General features: G+C 33.3%; 3 protein-coding genes across 53 annotated transcripts; 2 read left to right on the top strand and 1 right to left on the bottom strand.

The window, feature by feature from the left end:
• Positions 1 to 1938: 1938 nt before the first annotated feature.
• Positions 1939 to 6648, bottom strand: LOC104725354 (alpha-glucan water dikinase 2-like). 50 transcript variants are annotated; one of them, XM_087473898.1, is made up of 12 exons: positions 5322 to 6648; positions 5081 to 5178; positions 4788 to 4863; positions 4535 to 4625; positions 4351 to 4450; positions 4126 to 4204; positions 3820 to 4029; positions 3656 to 3688; positions 3416 to 3553; positions 2615 to 3179; positions 2408 to 2523; positions 1939 to 2331 (listed from the first exon to the last, which is right to left on the bottom strand). In XM_087473898.1, exons 10-12 carry the CDS (start codon positions 2699 to 2701, stop codon positions 2127 to 2129), a joined length of 408 nt encoding a protein of 135 aa, XP_087330024.1. In that variant the 5' UTR covers positions 2702 to 3179; positions 3416 to 3553; positions 3656 to 3688; positions 3820 to 4029; positions 4126 to 4204; positions 4351 to 4450; positions 4535 to 4625; positions 4788 to 4863; positions 5081 to 5178; positions 5322 to 6648; the 3' UTR covers positions 1939 to 2126. The 50 variants fall into 50 exon arrangements, with proteins under 50 accessions (XP_087330024.1, XP_087330044.1, XP_087330033.1 ...); XM_087473918.1 differs by having other exon boundaries at positions 3416 to 3494; XM_087473907.1 differs by having other exon boundaries at positions 3889 to 4029.
• Positions 6649 to 7017: 369 nt separating this feature from the next.
• Positions 7018 to 7905, top strand: LOC104725353 (NHL domain protein). Its single transcript, XM_010444012.3, has one exon. It carries the CDS (start codon positions 7162 to 7164, stop codon positions 7690 to 7692), a length of 531 nt encoding a protein of 176 aa, XP_010442314.1. The 5' UTR covers positions 7018 to 7161; the 3' UTR covers positions 7693 to 7905.
• A 3850-nt stretch (positions 7906 to 11755) lies between these two features.
• LOC104725352 (alpha-dioxygenase 1-like) lies at positions 11756 to 15594 on the top strand. Of its 2 annotated transcripts, none has more exons than XM_010444011.2 (10): positions 11756 to 11983; positions 12279 to 12542; positions 12693 to 12842; positions 12937 to 13070; positions 13659 to 13875; positions 14009 to 14154; positions 14239 to 14466; positions 14571 to 14773; positions 14876 to 15119; positions 15227 to 15594. In XM_010444011.2, the coding sequence occupies exons 1-10, from the start codon at positions 11876 to 11878 to the stop codon at positions 15450 to 15452; spliced, it is 1920 nt and encodes a 639-aa protein (XP_010442313.2). In that variant the 5' UTR covers positions 11756 to 11875; the 3' UTR covers positions 15453 to 15594. The 2 variants fall into 2 exon arrangements, with proteins under 2 accessions (XP_010442313.2, XP_010442312.2); XM_010444010.2 differs by having other exon boundaries at positions 11762 to 11983; positions 12690 to 12842.
• Positions 15595 to 18017: the final 2423 nt, after the last annotated feature.

Below are 18017 nucleotides of genomic sequence, written 5' to 3'. Positions count from 1 at the left end.
TAAGTAGTAAATTAAATTACTTCAAAAACACTGGTAAAACATATATTCAGTCAAATAATAAACTCTTTTAGGTAGTAAAACTTTAATTGTATAATATTAGTATTTTCCATAAATGTTAGTTAGCCACTCTTTTACGGTGTTGTCAATATTTGGGTGTATATGTTTACTACTACAACCCGTACCGGAAATAAACATGATCATCATCTTCGTCAGCTGTAAAATATACATTTTTTTGTTGAAAATGGTAAAGTAATTTTGTTACAGGGTGTTAAATCTCGTCCGGTCCCATCCTATTCCATCATGTCCGGAACCATCTCCTTAGAAATTTTATGTCCCATAACCGTTTTCTTTTAAACAATTACCCATAAAATAATGTTATTAATAAATTTTGGCTAAGAAATTTAGACAAAATACATGCATTCTCCATTTGAATGTTTAATTTCTATAGTTAGTAGAAATTATAATTTTCAAAAGCTCTCAAAATATTTTCAAAAATACCCAAAATTATCAAAATACCCGTCCCAAATAGTTCTTACATGTCACATAGTTAACCCATTTTACAACTGCTTCACACCATAAAAAAGATCCTCGAGTTCTATGGAATTCTTGAATCAGTCTTTCAGTTTTAATCTTTAGAACAGAGGCGGAAAAAAAATTATTAGGTTGGATGTCTCTTTACATAAACTTAGAAAATCAACGGCTGAGATGTTTTGCTCAAAATAAAAAGGAATGGCTGGGATTATAAGTTAAAACATGTAATTGGGTCAAATTACTGGGTTAAATGACTTGCGTGTTTATCCGATTTCAGTGATTACATTTTTACCCTTCGCCAGATGAATTAATTTGTCTTACCTCCAATGACATACCCTTGTTAATACTTACAAAAGTAATGTTTGTTTTATATTTGTGTTTTCGATTAATAGGAGGGATACATATATATATGTGTGTGTATAGGCAACACAATACACAACGACTCATTAACCATTGAAACTATTAATGTCTTCAAAGTACTATCTCGGTAGACAACACGTTGTGATATTTTTTCATATAAAAATAGTTTAAAATATAAAGAAACTAATTATATATTGTTAGTATTTTTCTATTAAAATTAGTTGGCCATTCATTTGAGTGTTTTGTCAATATTTTGGTGTATATGTGAATATCGTAACCCGTAATAAGGATAATTAAATTTGAAAATATACGATTTTTTGCAATCCATCCATAATAATCAAACACACCCTGTGATTTTGTCACGTGTATCAAAATATTTCTCATAATTTGCTTAAGGGTGTTAAATCCAAATATCATATTTCAATTTAGATTTAGTTGAATTAATGTACGTATATAATCTAGATGTATCTATTTTGATACGGGAAACATGTCGTGTACGGTGCTGTCATTAATTTTATGCCCATAACTTTACTCTTTTAAATAATTTCCCAATAGATAATATTTTTTGAAAAAGTTTGGCAAAAAAATGTAGACGAAGTAAATAAAATATTTATCTGATTAATCTATATATAGTTAGTAGATCATAATTCTCAAAAAATTTCAAAATATTTTCAAAATGCACAGACTCTCAAAATACCCATCTTAAAGTAGTTCTTTACATGTCATATTGTCCTGTTCTAACCCGTTTCTTCCCGTCCTGGCCATTGTACGAAAACAAAATTCTTTTGTGTCGCATAACTTTTTACTTTGAAATTAGCTTTTAGGCAATATTTATTTAAAAAATTTGGATAAGAAATTCTCAAAAACTTTCACAATATTTTCAATGATATACAAAATTCTCCAATACCCATCTCAAAGTAATTCTTTATTTTCATATTTCTTTTTGAATAGAATCAGTTATTTGCAAAACTTATAAGATTTAGTTTAAATCAAAACTATCCGTATCTATATTTTTCAAAATATATGGTTGAAAATATCTAATTAATGTTTGTTAGTCAAAAGAAAAATCTTTGATTACTCTTTTATACGATGCTGTTTTAAAGATTACGTTACATACAAAACCCCACACAATCGTGATTTTCAACATATTGATTTATTATGAGTCAATGTTTGTATCAGGAGTGTAATTAGTTTGAAAACTTAGGGAATGGGACGCAGAAATAGCAAGAGAGAGCTTAAACTTGGGGTCTAGCTTGGACGATGTAAAAATGACCACCTTTGACAACACCTTCGATGTCTTGAGGAGAACCATAGAGCGTCTCTATCACATTTCCAGCTTCTGCAATTGTTGAGAACAGGCGCATTTGAAAGGCTTTGTCCACTATTAGTGGCTCCCTTGAGTAATCCACCACCACCTCCTCCGCTTCATCCATTATCACACTGCAGCAATTACACCCTTTTTAAGCTTTTGAGTTCCGAAAAAAGACTGAAAACAGAGAAACACACATAAACAAACCTGTCGTAAAGTCCAGCGCCTGTGTTTCCCTCGAGATCCGCATTGTTTGAGTCTGACCGGAATATGATTGAGGTTTTAGAATACAGAGCTATCCTCTTACTTGGGTAGCTGATCACCTGTACAACCCAATTTACCACTCACTTTGTTAAAATTCTATTCATTTATAACTGAAACTTAAGAAATAAATACAATCTTTTTGTTTCTTACAGTTGGAGACTCTAGGTTCGTTTTTTTGGTGATGAAGCTCATTGCTCGTCCTGGATATGCTCCAACCAAGGTCTCTCCCAGACCCATTCACACACAGGTTAGTGATCATTGGTTTTTTACCCAAAATTTTTAAATATGGAGCAAGTTCTTTTACCTCTGTGTATATTTCTGAAGAGTCAGCAAAGACAGGATTGTTTATGTGGATGACAAAAGCATAATCGCCACATATGACTTCTTGAATTAGCACCGCCATGCAAATGGCATCATGAAACAACTTTTTGCGTAAATGGCTTCAACTGATCCCATTTGCTCATCAAACCTTGACAGCACGGGTCTTCAACTTTTGCCTCCAAGAAGAGGCGTCCCGATAATATACTTCGTCTCGGCTAATAAACAAACCCAATACCGAATCGACCAAACAATCTTCTTCAGATTCGATTTAGTCAGACAATTTCTCAAACTTGTTCCTCCAATATCTTACACCTTTTCAATGTAAGGTTTAAATATTAGAAGCAAACATGTGGAATACTCTTGAGCATATATATAGCCACTGCACCAACAGCTTCTGCATAAAGCAACATAGAGGATCAGAAAACAGTAGATTATATTCATAAGAATAGTAGATCAAAGTGAAGATTATTAAATATGAATCATTGAAAGGGTCACAGAAAAACCAGCATTAAATAACCAAAAGGTGAATTTCATTAGTATAAGCCCTTGAAAACTCAAAAAGGCTAATTTCATTGAACCGTTGAGGATATACTCATAAAGTTTATAAGCTTAAGAGAGAAAGACATGTACCTCTCTATCTCTGGTTTGTGTTTAGAGCTAAACAAAAACAAATTGCCATGAGGATATACTTCACTCCAGCTTCCAAAATCTGTAGAACAGAGTTGTTGAATTCCCATATAGAACTTGAACTTCTTTCACTACATCTTTCTGATGAGTAACCAAAATCAAATGCACAATGAATTGTGAGATTCCAAAAGCTCCATGGAGATAGAGATTTTCAAAGATTTGTTTAAAAGAGAAGAGAACTACCTCCTTACATCTTAGATCTCGTGAGATAACTACCTGCAATCACAAAAATTAAATCAGAGAGACTCCAACAATTTTAGTCTATGATCATTGTCATGTCAATTTCAAAAGGTAGATAATGAAGCTTGACAAAGTATACATTAAAATAAATATATATAAGCTCTTACTATGATAATTATGATGAACATATTAGAAAACTGATATTGAAGATGTCATCACTGACGCATTTGGCTAACCTCCATTCCAAGGTGCACCTTCTAAACATCCATTCCAAGGTGCACCTTCTAAACACGGATCGCTAAACCCTAAACCCTACCTTTAGGGACTCTTGACCAGGAAGGATTCAAACCCTTCTGAGCATGCTACGCCTTGTTTATCTGTTTGAAAACAATAAAGTATCATTCACACCAAGTATCGTTCAAAGAAAAACACTAAAAAATCTCAGAGAAGAGAGTTAAGTGAAGCAAAATTACCTTCTAGATCTAGTGGCAACACCAATTAGAATTTTTCATGGGTATCCAACTAATTTCCAGGTTTAACATGTCTTTCTTCCTGCAATATTAGAAAGACAATTGTTATCATCAAAAAGGCACAAGGGCACAAGAGCACAAGAGTCATCATCAAAAGGCTAAACGGAAAAGAGCACAAACATAACAGGGAATACAAAAATCAAAACCATACCAAAATCAAAACCATACCAAATGTTTAGCCTTTCTAGCTTGATCCTTAGCTTAAAGTTCAGCTTCTTCTTCCGCTTATGTGCAATAAGATGCTTAAATGTGCTGATAAAACTGGAACCTGTTACACAAACCCAAACACTTTTTCAACATTTTCCAAATCAAATCAAAACCACGGTTTTCAAGAATCTAGTTACTATCTCACCAGTGTATCATCTCCTTTGGTCTTCTTCATGATCGCTTTAAAGACATTACATCCATCAGAGCAAACTTAGCAGCAAACTTTCATCCAAATCCTGAAACCACAAGAAAGTATTGGTTAATTGCTAGATCACGGCAATTTAAAAAAGGCATATGCTGATGACTGAAGGAGAAGAAGCAAGCCTAAGTTGGATATTGTATTCAAATGGCGGCATAGGAATAACATTAAAAAAATTATTAATACAAATTGCCAATACCTTTGACAAAAATGGCATGTGTAATGCTTCGTAGACATGTGAGTAATTCATTATCACCATAGAATAGAATGGATTCCTAAAGAATTCACACATAGGATATCCAGGTACGCTCATTTAAAATTCTAGAAAACAAAAAAACTGACTAAATTACTAAAATTCTAATTTTGAGGTACAAAGCGGATAATATGGAAAAAAGAATAGAGAAATATATCTCCCATCTTGAGTTCAGCGGTTAATTTCACAGAATAGAAAATTAAGCTGACAAAATAAAGATTTAAAAAAAACAAACCTACCCAAAAGAAGAAAGCTCCTACTGTGATAACTATGATGAACATCTCCAAGACTCTCATAAAAAAATAGGGAAAAAGTACGAACCAGTGACCTCGAAAACCTGATCTTGTTTACCCGCCATCGTCAACATGAATTTAACAGAAGAATTGAATTTAGTTAAAAAGTGAAAGAGAGATTATGGTTTGGAAGGAAACAAATAGATTGAGAAGAAAATAAAAAGGTAACAAATGATTTATTTAAAACCTGTAGCTGAATCCTCCAAATAAAGAGAGAATTCGTGTTTAGTTCTGCTGATCAAGAGTTGTTGTGTAAGCTTCTAGGAAAACGAATTTGGAGATGGAGACGGCGACAGAAGCATAGAGAGAGAGGATAACTTTTTTTAGGTTTTTTAAATTGATGGACATGATTAAAATGAATCAACGGTCACGATTTAGTGAAGAGGATCCGAAAATAACATAAGCGCGTCAAAAAGATCCGCGCTTTTATCCGAATTCAGCAGAAGCCATATTACATTTTTACCCATTTCGCAAATGATTTATTTGGTCATAAATCCAATAGCATACCCATGTAATTTCTTACAAAACAAACAAAGGTTTATTAGTTAAACGACTTTACAAATAATAGTAGGGATTAAGAATTTTCATTTACACCAGTGCAAGATGTATATTTTAGTGAGTCTAGACGATACCACGTCGCAATCTCAAACGCGAGATGAAGCTAGTGCAAATAGGATCAAACCTATTTTATACAAGTTTTATATCAGGGTTCATTACATTTCTTGAGAGCTTTGATTATGGGTTTAGTAAATAGTAAGTAATGAACTTGTTCATCTTTGACTAGTGAAAATATAGTTTTATGTCTCACAATCTCTACATTTGTCTTCCTCCTTTTCTAGACCAAAATGTCGGCAATACTAAGATTCACCGATATGCTCCCTTTCTGGTTAATGTGGAGAATTTGGAAAAGTAGAAACGACCTAGTGTTCAACCGCAGATTGATCGACATAAATGATATAGCCAAGAAAGTTGTCATTGATACAAAAGAATGGTTGACTATTACAACAAAAGAAGGGCAATATTCAGTAGGACAACGTACTGTCCACGAACGACCTCAACCTCGGCATGACAAATAGAAAGAACCCAATCAAGACTGGGTAAAATGTAACTACGATGTTTCACACTATGATAGAGATAGAGATTCTGGATTGGGTTGACTAATCAGGAACTCTAACGGTAGAATGTATTGCTCTAATCTGGGCCATTCAGCGCTTTGTTATCGTTCGGGGAAATTTGAAGGCGATAATTCAACGGTTAATAAAATTATCAACAATCATGGGTCAAACCCTTGTTTGCGGCGATGGTGTACAAGGTTTACTGATATACGATTTACAGTCCACCATCGAGAACAAAACATATGTGTAGATTTACTTGCTAAAACATCAACTACTAGTCAACTACTAGTCCTCAGATGTATGTTTTGTATAATTCTTGTCCATGATTTTTAATAACTGCTGTAAACAATGATTGCGAATATGGTTCTTAATAAAGTTATTAGAAAAAAAAAAAAAAAAGCCTTACATGAGGAATTATGCAAAACCATTTTGACATAGTTTCTAGTTCAGTAACAGCCTAGTAGGTGATCCCACTAAAGTTAAGATATTCTCCTACTTACTAGTATTATCATTTTCTGCAAAGAGAGAAAAAAAAAAATTAGGTGAATTTGGTTAGAATATTCACCTGCAATGAATCTGTCCCAGGAATACTAAAAGATTAGAAGTTTGCTAACCGAACCAATTTAAGACTAGGGAGAACGGGACACATTTAATTCCGGTTATATTATATATCAGTATATCACTAACGCTGAAATTCCCGGTTCTATCCGGTTAAATGAGAACCAGTATCTGGCGGTTACGGCGTCTGCTGCTCTGTTTTCACTTCAGTTCCAGCTCAAAAGAGACGCGTTGATTGGAGAAAGAGAGAGAGAGAGAGAAAATTAGGGTTTAGGCTATGAGAAGAGGAACGAAGATCTGAGGAGGCAGAGAGAGAGGGAGAGAGAGAGAGAGATCTGAATCACGCCACTGAGGATGAGACCTCAATCGTCGCCGATCTCTGAAATGGACGCCACCGACGATATGCACGAAGCATTGTTCGCGAAGAGAGGCTGTTGTTTCCTTATGCCATGCCTCGCCTCATCCAAGCCGTCGAATCACGGCGGATCTTTGTGGTGGCAACGGATCAGGACCGTGGAGCCTGACCAACGACGATGGTGGATTCGAGGGTGGCGGAAGATGAGAGAGTGGTCTGAGCTCGTCGCTGGTCCTAGGTGGAAGACTTTTATCCGCCGATTCGGACGCAACCGCTGCTGCGGCGGAGGAGGAGGAGGAAACATCGGTGGTGGTGGCGAATGCGCTGGAAACCATAATCACGGTAAATTCCGGTACGATCCGTTGAGCTACTCGTTAAATTTCGATGACGGGAAACAAACCGGACACTTCGACGACGAGTTTCCGTACCGAGATTACTCGATGAGGTTCGCCGCGCCTTCCTTGCCGGTCTCTACTAAATGCTCTATCGATTTCGATATAGACAAGGACGCGCCGCCGTTTCGCAAGTGAATGTCACGCGCCTCGACTTTATTGTAGCCAGTCTTACGTGGGTCGACTCTAGTAAGTGCGTGCGTGCGTGTGTGTGTGAGAGAAGGACGAGAGAGGGCACTCGTTGGACATAAACTTAAAAATATATTTAATGTCATTAGCTATGTGTGTATTTAAAAGAAAATAGCCTCTTTCCAAGTCGTAACAATTAGCAAGGAAAATATTGTGAACGTAGTTTCTTGTTTTCGTTCTTAAAATGGCTCAAAAATAAATTATCCTAACCATAAATAGTAGTCGTGGACGTTTTGACTCTAATCCTCTGAGCTACTCATCTCGAGATTCAGGTTGTCATTTTTTAAATCGTTTTGTGTTACCTAAATTTATACTAATCGAGTTGTTCGAATCGGATTATTCTGTTTTAGAGAAATTCGGTTATCAAAAATATTCCGCCGAATAGACATGAATCGAAATTTGGTTCGGGTTAGTTCGGAAATCGGTTTGTTTGGATTGGTTATTAGCTAAAATTTATGTTTTGAGTAAACCAAAATTTTTCTAATTCGGTTTATCTGTTTTTTCTTTTCAAGTTATTTATAAGGCAAAACCCAATAACAATAACCAATTAACAAAACTAAAAAGGCCAAACCTAATAAAACTATGAGCCCATACCAAATTATACTAATGACCAACCACCTTAAATCCATCTAAATCTAAGGTTTTCGATAAAGTGATAGTAAACCGAACGGCGAGGGCAACCTAAAGCAAATGAACTTGTAGTTCTGATTTAAAATGAAACAAATATAGCACATGAACTATATAGATTTGACGACTTTATGAGCTACACTTTCACAAGAGCAGCCAAACTTATCTATCTATATATATATATATATATATATATATAGTGGACATTTATATAAATGGAATAAATGTAAAGTAAGATATCATATTGCTATTGGCATGAAAAAAAAATAATAGTAAATAATCTATATAACTTGTTTTTTGGTGAATCTATATAACTTGTTTGAAAACAAAGTAACATCTTATTAACATTTTATCTGTTCAACATGTTATTAACATTTCAAACTAGTGTGTAGCATCAGGATTTAGAGAGGTTCATAGGATTTGGATGAGGGCAAAGCGTGTGAGAATTAGTGTAACATCATGATTAGGTTAATATGTATTGGATTAGGAAAAGTCGTGTAAGAATGGTTGGTTACCATGACTCGTCTTGTTCTGCTTTTTATGGGATCGCTTGTTCAGCATCCTCCTTGGCCTTTTATAGAATTCTTGATGTACCAAACCACTACTCTCTGTATTTCTTTGTCTAACAAACTATAATTGTACCACCATTCTTATTTTGGTGAAATTTTCTGTTTTTTTTTTCTTCTTTTCTGATGTGTTCTTTCTTCTAGTTGATTTGATCGTGCTTATCCTATGAATTTAGAAAAGGTTTAACTTTTGAAAGGAATCTATAGTAATAGTATGGGTACAAGAAATCACTCACATCATAAAGAGAGCCGTGGCTATGTACAAAAAAAAAATAAACATTCGCTTCTGGTCTTTTATTTTTAAAATCCTCATTTTCTTATGTTTGTTAATTATGTTATACCTAAACATAAAATTTTATTTATATTACAGAAGTAAAAAGAGAATTATGATCGTTTAAACTTTTTCACCTTATATTTTCACCATGTTTTTTTCCTTTTTTTCTTTCTTCTTCAGTTAAAATAATAAAAAAGACTAAATATTTTTTATTTTTGGTGTATCTGGTTTGTAAATCTCATGGCTTTGATCCGTTTTGATAGTTTTTTTTTTTGAATTAAAGACTTTTTTTAGTACCGCTTCTGGTAAATGTAACTCTTGGCACGGCTCTGATTATAAAGCACTTTCACCCATTGCTTGATGTTGTTTGTAGTCACCCCCTAGCACCGTAACCCGCGGATGATTTTTTTTTTTTTTACAATTTTTCATATTAGTCGAATGAAGATGCGTAAATTAGCTGAAACGAACGTGTGTTTCTTACTCATGCAAATAAAATACAACGTGTGTTCTTACAAATGAACTCAAATAGATAAGTCATTACAACTTAATCTGAAGAAGCGACTTTAACTCAAAAAGGGAACCAGACATTTTATTTGAAGACCTTAGTTACCTTCAAGATATTAACAAACATCTAAATAATTGTTGTTTGCTGATACAACCTAAGTTTTAGCTTATCTATGCTTGAACAAAAAAAAAAATGAATAAATACTTGCAAAAAATATTACATTTATTTTCAATTATCTATTAAAAATGAAAATATAATAGAGTAAGGTCGCAAATCAAAGTATGCAAGATAATTCAATATATAGTAGTATTATATGGAGTATATGTCAACTTAGGGCAGCTCATATATACAAGACAGATTTCCTACAAATTGTAATTATTTGTCTTTTTATTGGATTAATTCCAGTTATAACGTATATTATTTTTAAAATGAATCAAATCCAGTTACAACGTATATTATTTTTAAATGGATCAAATCCACCACGTATAATTTGGTTTCCATTCATAAAACTCTATTATTTAAAACGAAATATCATAATTGAACATTATCTCATATATATATATATATATATATGTCATATTAGGAGCTGGAACCGAATAATCTTGAAGTATAGGCGAGAAATTATTTTCAGGTATGTGGCCAGTTTAGCACTACCCTTTCGTTTTGGCACCCCTTCATGTGATTTTGGTCTTAGATATAATATTTAAATAGACGCCATACTTGTCGATAAAATATTGATCGAAAAACACACACACAAAAAGAACCCTAGTCGAAGAGTTTACTTGTATGACTTTTGTTATTATGAAATCAATAAATCATAAACTTCTAAATATGGAATTCTCAACCTGTTAAGTCGTTCAACTTAAGCAACCGAATAGTAAAAAAGATATTCATTTTTTTTGCCAACTAATCTTTGTGACGTTGAAATGTATAAAGTTTACATTTTATACTATTAATTTTGAGTAGCATGCACGGATATTAACAAGAATGGTATTGTTTTAACATTTAATTCAAGACATTTTGACATTTGGTTCGTCTATATATATTATAAAAACAAACGTGTACATATCTGAGAATCACAGATTCGGACGTTTTCTTATCTATTTTCTCTACCGGAAAATAAAATAATAAATAATATATCCCAACACCTACCGGCATGATCATGATGGGTGTATAAAATTTATTTTAATGGATCATTATTTTGAATGGCAACCTTTTAATTAAACTTTGATTTTGTTTAGCTAAATATACTATACCCAACTAAGAACCTGCAGTGTGGGTTAATAAAATGAACCGACACAATAAATAAAGAAGAATGCTACGAGCCTAGTCGAGCTAGGTCCAACAGTGATATATGGGACTAGGGTTATTCTTGTTTACGGTTAAAGGACCGGTTTATATTATATTTTGACTCTAGTTCACAACAATGTAGTCCATTTCAACTTCTATTACTAGAACGATATTGTTAGTTTTTGATCAACCGATCTTATGAGGAGAATTTCAAAAACGTCATCACTTCGTCTAACTCCATTTGCTAATGTGCTTAATTATGTTGAGTGGATGGGCTGTGAGCCTGTGTGTCTTCTGACTTATGCTTCCATATCTTTACTTTTTTTATTTAACCAAAAAAAAAATCTTTACTTTTTTTTTTTTGGGTCATGGAACCATTTTTAGGTTTATAATCTGGACTGTAATCCTAAACTCTATTCATTTTTAATAAAATATTTACATTTTTAGCAAAGAAAACATTGCACATGTTTTTTTGGATTCTTTCCCCCCAAAAAAAATGTTCCACACTTATTCGAGTTCAAGTTAACTTACATTTTAGATGACCATTATCTAATTTCCCAGTGTAAAACTCTCAAAACTATGGCATATATAAATTACAATAATACAAAGTTAATGAGTCACATTATTAAAATCATAATAACAATAAAATAATAATGATAAGACAAAGAATACAGTAGGACAAAAAAAATAAACTTAATTTGATTTTTAATTAGTGTATGCATTTGAATATTCTTCTGTCTCATGGTTTATGTTTATAAATAGACAATTGATCAACACCAAGGATGAAAGTAATCACTTCTCTAATCTCTTCTGTTTTGCTTTAAATTCGTACAACTCTATTTAAACATTTTTCTTGTTACGTTTTAAAGGATGAAAGTAATCATTTCTCTAATCTCTTCTATTTTGCTTAAATTTATCCACGAAGACTTCCGTGAGATTTATTCAAGAATGTCCCTCCTCGATCGTTTCCTACTTCTTGTAAGCTGTAACTCAACTTTAACATATACTGCACGTAGAATCACATCCACACAAAAAAAAAAATGGAATTGAATGAATTAATTTAAATTGTTATGAATATTTTTTTTTAATTATCACGCAAAATTATTATTACTATTTTTTTTTTTTGTTGTTGCTTTCGGTAATTCGAGGTTTTTGATATATGTAAGATAATTTCACGATTATTTCCTAGTGACACAGTAAGTTTGGATGGTTTACATCTAAGTATTTTTTTAATATTGTGAAAAATTGTTGATGCGATGTGTACATGGTGTAGATCGTGCATGGAGTGGATAAGATGGTTCCATGGCACAAGCTTCCGGTTTTCTTGGGTTTAGCCTATCTTGAAATACGTAGGCATCTTCACCAAGAATACAATCTTCTCAACGTCGGTCAAACTCCGGTTGGAACCCGGTTTGATCCTGCTAATTATCCGTACCGGACTGCTGACGGAAAATTCAATGATCCGTTTAATGAAGGCGTCGGCAGTCAAAATAGCTTCTTCGGAAGAAATTGTCCTCCGGTTGATCAGAAAACAAAGGTAAAATTTTCCTTTTACATGTATATATGTGTGTACAGTAAAAAAGATGGGTTTTGACATAGTACTAATTTTATTAATTTCATTAGGTAGTAAATAGTAATATAAAAAACGATAAATTTTTGAGATTTTTTTTTGTTGTTGTTGAAGAAGTTATTGAGGCCAGATCCTATGGTGGTGGCGACAAAACTATTACAAAGGAGAAAGTTTCTCGACACAGGAAAACAATTCAATATGATTGCAGCTTCTTGGATTCAATTTATGATCCATGATTGGATTGATCATCTTGAAGATACTCACCAGGTTCGTGAGTTGTTATTCAATTTGATCTCCATTTACACACTTATATAATGAAACAATTAAATTGGTTTGTTCTTGTTATTTATTGGTAACATAGATCGAGCTTGTGGCTCCAAAAGAAGTAGCGAACCAGTGTCCTTTAAAGTCCTTTAGGTTCTTCAAGACAAAGGAAGTCCCTACCGGTTTTTTCGAAATCAAGACCGGTTCACAAAATATCCGTACACCTTGGTGGTAATACCACATTACCACTAATACTTTTCTAACACAATTTATATAAAATATAAACCCTTTCTCAAAAAAAAAAAAACATATAACATATAAAATAAATCATTAAAATTTACATATTTGATCAATTTTTATCTGCTACATGCCCATACATTTTTTGGGCTCCGTTTAGACTTTAAATTGAAAAATTCATTTAATTTTGGGGAATTACTTGGTTTAGAAAATTGAATGGACTTTTTTTTTGGGTTTCGGTTGGTTCTACTTTCTAAATTTTGACTCATATTGAATAAAAAGAAAACATCAAAATAAAAGTACGTAGTAGTGTTTTTTTTTCCCTGTTTGACTTCGTTTGGTTTCAGAAACACATACCAACTGTTTATTTCTTAAAACAATTGGTTTGGTTTTTGATTTCAAATCTGGTTAAGCGTCTCGTGGGACTAATTAAACACCCAACCTCAGCATGATATGTATAGAAAATTATACATATATGGACGTAGACACATATCCATGCATAGAAACAATACATTATTCCCATAATAATACTATGATGACTATATAGTATATATATAACTCAAAGAATCACTAATAAATTAGGGATTCGAGCGTCCTCTATGGAAGCAACTCAAAAAAAATGGAGAGAGTAAGAACTTACAAAGATGGTAAACTTAAGATATCGGAGGACACCGGTCTCCTTCTCCATGATGAAGACGGTTTAGCCATCTCTGGTGACATTCGTAACAGTTGGGTCGGCCTCTCCGCCTTGCAAGCTCTCTTCATCAAAGAACACAACGCCGTATGCGACGCCCTCAAGGTTCAATATCTGTTTTTTTTTTTTTTTTCACACTTATTAGTTAATTATTACAATTTTTTTTCATATGGATTTTGAGATTCAGAACAGATTATATAAAAATCAATTCAATTTTAAACTGTATCCAATATTATAGGATGACGATAGTGATTTGGAAGACGAAGATTTGTACCGCTACGCGAGGCTAGTAACCTCAGCAGTGATAGCCAAGATTCACACTATAGATTGGACAACCCAGCTTCTCAAAACCGACACTTTACTAGCTGGAATGCGAGCGAATTGGTGAATATCACATTATTTCGATCGACAAACTCGTTGTTACACATGTTGCAATCTAACAGTTTTAATATTAATGTGAATTTTTAGGTACGGACTACTAGGAAAGAAGTTTAAAGATTCTTTCGGACATGCTGGCAGTTCGATCTTGGGAGGTCTCGTGGGTATGAAAAAACCGCAAAATCATGGTGTCCCATATTCTCTAACCGAAGAGTTCACTAGCGTGTACCGAATGCACTCTCTCTTACCTGATCAACTCCAGATGCGTGACATTGATGTTGTACCGGGAACTAATAAATCACTACCGTTGATGGAAGAGTATAACTCTATCTCTGATCGCTCTATATATATCTCCCTTACTTTGATGCTTGCAAATCAAAGATTCTAAGAGATTTAGGTTTTTTTTTTTCCTTTGGATTCAGGATTTATATGGAAAATTTGATTGGTCGTAAAGGCGAACAAAACATGTCTCAGATTGGATTCACTAAGCTAATGGTCTCAATGGGTCACCAAGCAAGTGGAGCACTTGAACTGATGAACTATCCAATGTGGTTAAGAGATATTGTTCCCCAAGACACCAACGGCCAAGAACGTCCAGACCACGTCGACTTAGCTGCTTTAGAGAGTAAATCAATCTAATCTGAGCCGTTCATTTTTTTTTACTATACCATTGTGGTTTTGATATTGGATTATCACGTGAGCTATTTATGTTGGTCGATTATTTTAGTCTACCGGGACAGGGAGAGGAATGTGGCACGGTACAACGATTTTAGGAGAGCTATGTTTATGATTCCGATTGACAAGTGGGAAGATCTAACGGATGATGTGGAAGCGATTGAAGTGCTGGATGATGTGTATGGTGGTGATATAGAGGAGCTTGATCTTCTAGTTGGACTTATGGCAGAGAAGAAAATCAAAGGTTTCGCTATTAGTGAGACTGCTTTTTATATTTTCCTCATCATGGCCTCAAGGTTCGTTATTTGGTTGTTATAGATTTGAAACAAAAATATATATATAGTGAAATATATACTACAATAGTAGAGCTTAATCTAATACTAATTTATTAAACAAATGTCAGGCGATTAGAAGCGGATAGATTTTTCACAAGCGAATTCAATGAAACGATTTATACGAAGAAGGGACTTGAATGGGTGAATACTACAGAGAGTCTCAAGGATGTGTTTGATCGTCATTATCCCGAAATGACCGACAAATGGATGAATTCCGAAAGCGCATTTTCAGTATGGGATTCTCCACCAGTTACCAAAAATCCAATCCCTCTCTATCTCCGAATTCCCTCTTAAATCATTTTAGTGTGATCTATGCACTTTGAATTCTTTTTTTTAATTGGCATTTGTTGTTTGTGTGAGCTCTGTCATTGTAAGCTATTGATATTAATCATGTACTATATACATAAATATTCAAATAAGAATAAGTTGTTTGTAACCCTGTTTTGTTATATAACTAGATTCGGACCCCTGCCGGTTATGTTTATAGGCATATTTATTTGCTATAGCATTCATAACTAGAAATCATACCAATTGACATAAAAACAAAAATCGAATGTTTTCAGCAATGAACACGATGCAGGAAACTCGAGCTTGAAGTTTAGCCATATATAATAATATGAATAAGTGGATTCCTCTTGTATTCTCTGTAACGCTCCAATGGAGACCTGCAATCATTTTTTTTTGTAGTACTTCCAATCACGTGTGGGAAAAGCTGGTGGGGCGGCTTCTGCAATCCTCCTATACGGCGGAATGAAATTCTGTACTTCTCACTGATTCAGCTCTAACTGCTACACTCCGATTCATTCTGAAGTTTGTGTTCCATGCCACAGTCCATACCATTTAGTGTGAACGAAACCTAAGAAGCCATGGTGAGCTCCCCATCTCTCCGGAGACCCTCATCAAAACGGTTGACTACACTGTTAGGAATAAGCTACTCTCACTACAGCTGCATTGGTTGAAGAAATTTTACATTCATTCAATTTTTTTTTTTTTTTTTTTTTTGAATTAAGTGTATAACCTCCTAAACAACATTGATTATGTGTATGCAATCTTTTAAATATCCAATAAACCGACTTTTTTTGAGAAATAGAGGGCAAAAGCTTTAATAACTCCACAAGGAATGTTGGATCCACTCATCCCTATATCAAAAGAACTCAGCCCTTCTGGTTTCGTCATCTTTGGCTTCGAGGTAAGACCTCATAATCTCAGCTTCATTGAAAGAGATGTTTAAAGCTTCACTACATATCTTTCTCCATCGTCTCAACATAACACTTATCTCCAAAGCATATTTAAAAGGAAAACTTGATATTATCATGACGAGAAGGTAGTTTGATAACCTCGAGTTTTTTTTCAAGTGCTACTCGAATCCATTTTTAATGATTCATGAAAACGATTTTGTGTGTTTATTTGTGATCGAGTTCAAAGTATCTCTTTACATCGATAAAAAATAAACACACACAATATTTCACTTGAATCATTAACAATAAATTCAAGTAGCATAATTGACAAAATTTCAAGGTTATCAGACTAGATAATATCAATTGCCATTTAAAGATGCTTTGAAAACAAGTGTTTTATCGAAACGCTGGAAAAATATATGCCGTGAGACAAGAAACATCTCTTTCAATGAGGCCAAAATCGTGCAAACTTACCATGATGCCGATGATGAAGAAATTAAAAGGGCTGAGTTTGTTTAATATACAGATGATTGGGTTTCCAACTTTGTCGGTGGAGTTATCAAAACTTTCGAGCTCTCTTTCTCTATGTGTGTTATGTTTTAAGTTTGTGGATGTATAATGTTTTATAGTGATAAAAGGGGTGCAAGATTTTATTTCTCTTTTTAGTGATTGACATTTAAAAAGTATTTTAGTCGCCGGTCAACAAATCAATCGTGGTCAACATATTAATGATGTTAAATTATATTTATAGATAGATATATATGATTTCATTCTATAAATATCCTATCATTCTAAATTGTAACTAAATAAATTCAGAAAAAAATCATTTTAATTTTTGAAAATTGTTTAAATGGGAAATGACTAGTCAAAATCAAGTCAAAATCAAGTCAAAATCAAATATTAACTATGTTTGTGCACAAATTAATACAATTTCAAAGTAAATAAATAAATTATAGACGACCTTGAATACTGAAAAAAACTGTATATTAGGAAAAAATTGGAAAGATATACAAATCTTACTTAGGAAGTCACGATGAAGAATAAAAATGTTATTTTTAACATTTACATACACTATTTCTTACTTTTAAGTTTTAACCTAATTTTGTGATAAATTCTATAATTTTAAATCTTACAATTTGAAAATATGTTATTGAACTAAATATTATTATATACTAGATTTATAACGTGTGGGACTATATTTTTTGTTATTAATGTGAACCGTTGAATATAATTATAATTATCTAATATTAAAAATAAAAATCTATATAGAAGTTAAATTTATTTTATAATACGATATTGTAACATCCATGTTCCAGGATTAGAGTTTAGGATGTGTTGAGTAAACCAATGGAGTTGATTTTAATTGATTTTGGTTTAATTAAATCCTGGTTTAATCTAATTAAATCAAAAATCTCTAATTTTCTCTCATGTCACGCCTCCTCTCTTATTTTGTGCTTTTGTCGACATTGACATTGAGAGAGAGGAAGAAAAAGTGTGAGAACCCTTGGTTTTATGGTGTAAAAGAGGAAGAGAAGAAGATCAATCTTTTTCCTTAGAGCAAAGAGAGAAACATAGCTGTTAGGTTTTGGGAGAAGGAGTATCCGATTGGTCAAATCGTTTCGAAAAGTATTGATATTTGGTAGGGTTTTAGCGAAGAGATTTTCGTACACTCTCCTTTTTA

The sequence above is a fragment of the Camelina sativa genome, chromosome 11 (genome assembly GCF_030686135.1).
Source record: "Camelina sativa cultivar CO46 ecotype springtype chromosome 11, ASM3068613v1".
NCBI classification, from domain to species: Eukaryota; Viridiplantae; Streptophyta; class Magnoliopsida; order Brassicales; family Brassicaceae; genus Camelina; species Camelina sativa.
The sequence above is the reverse complement of the archived record's forward strand: the minus strand, read 5'-3'. Positions and strand labels throughout refer to the sequence as shown.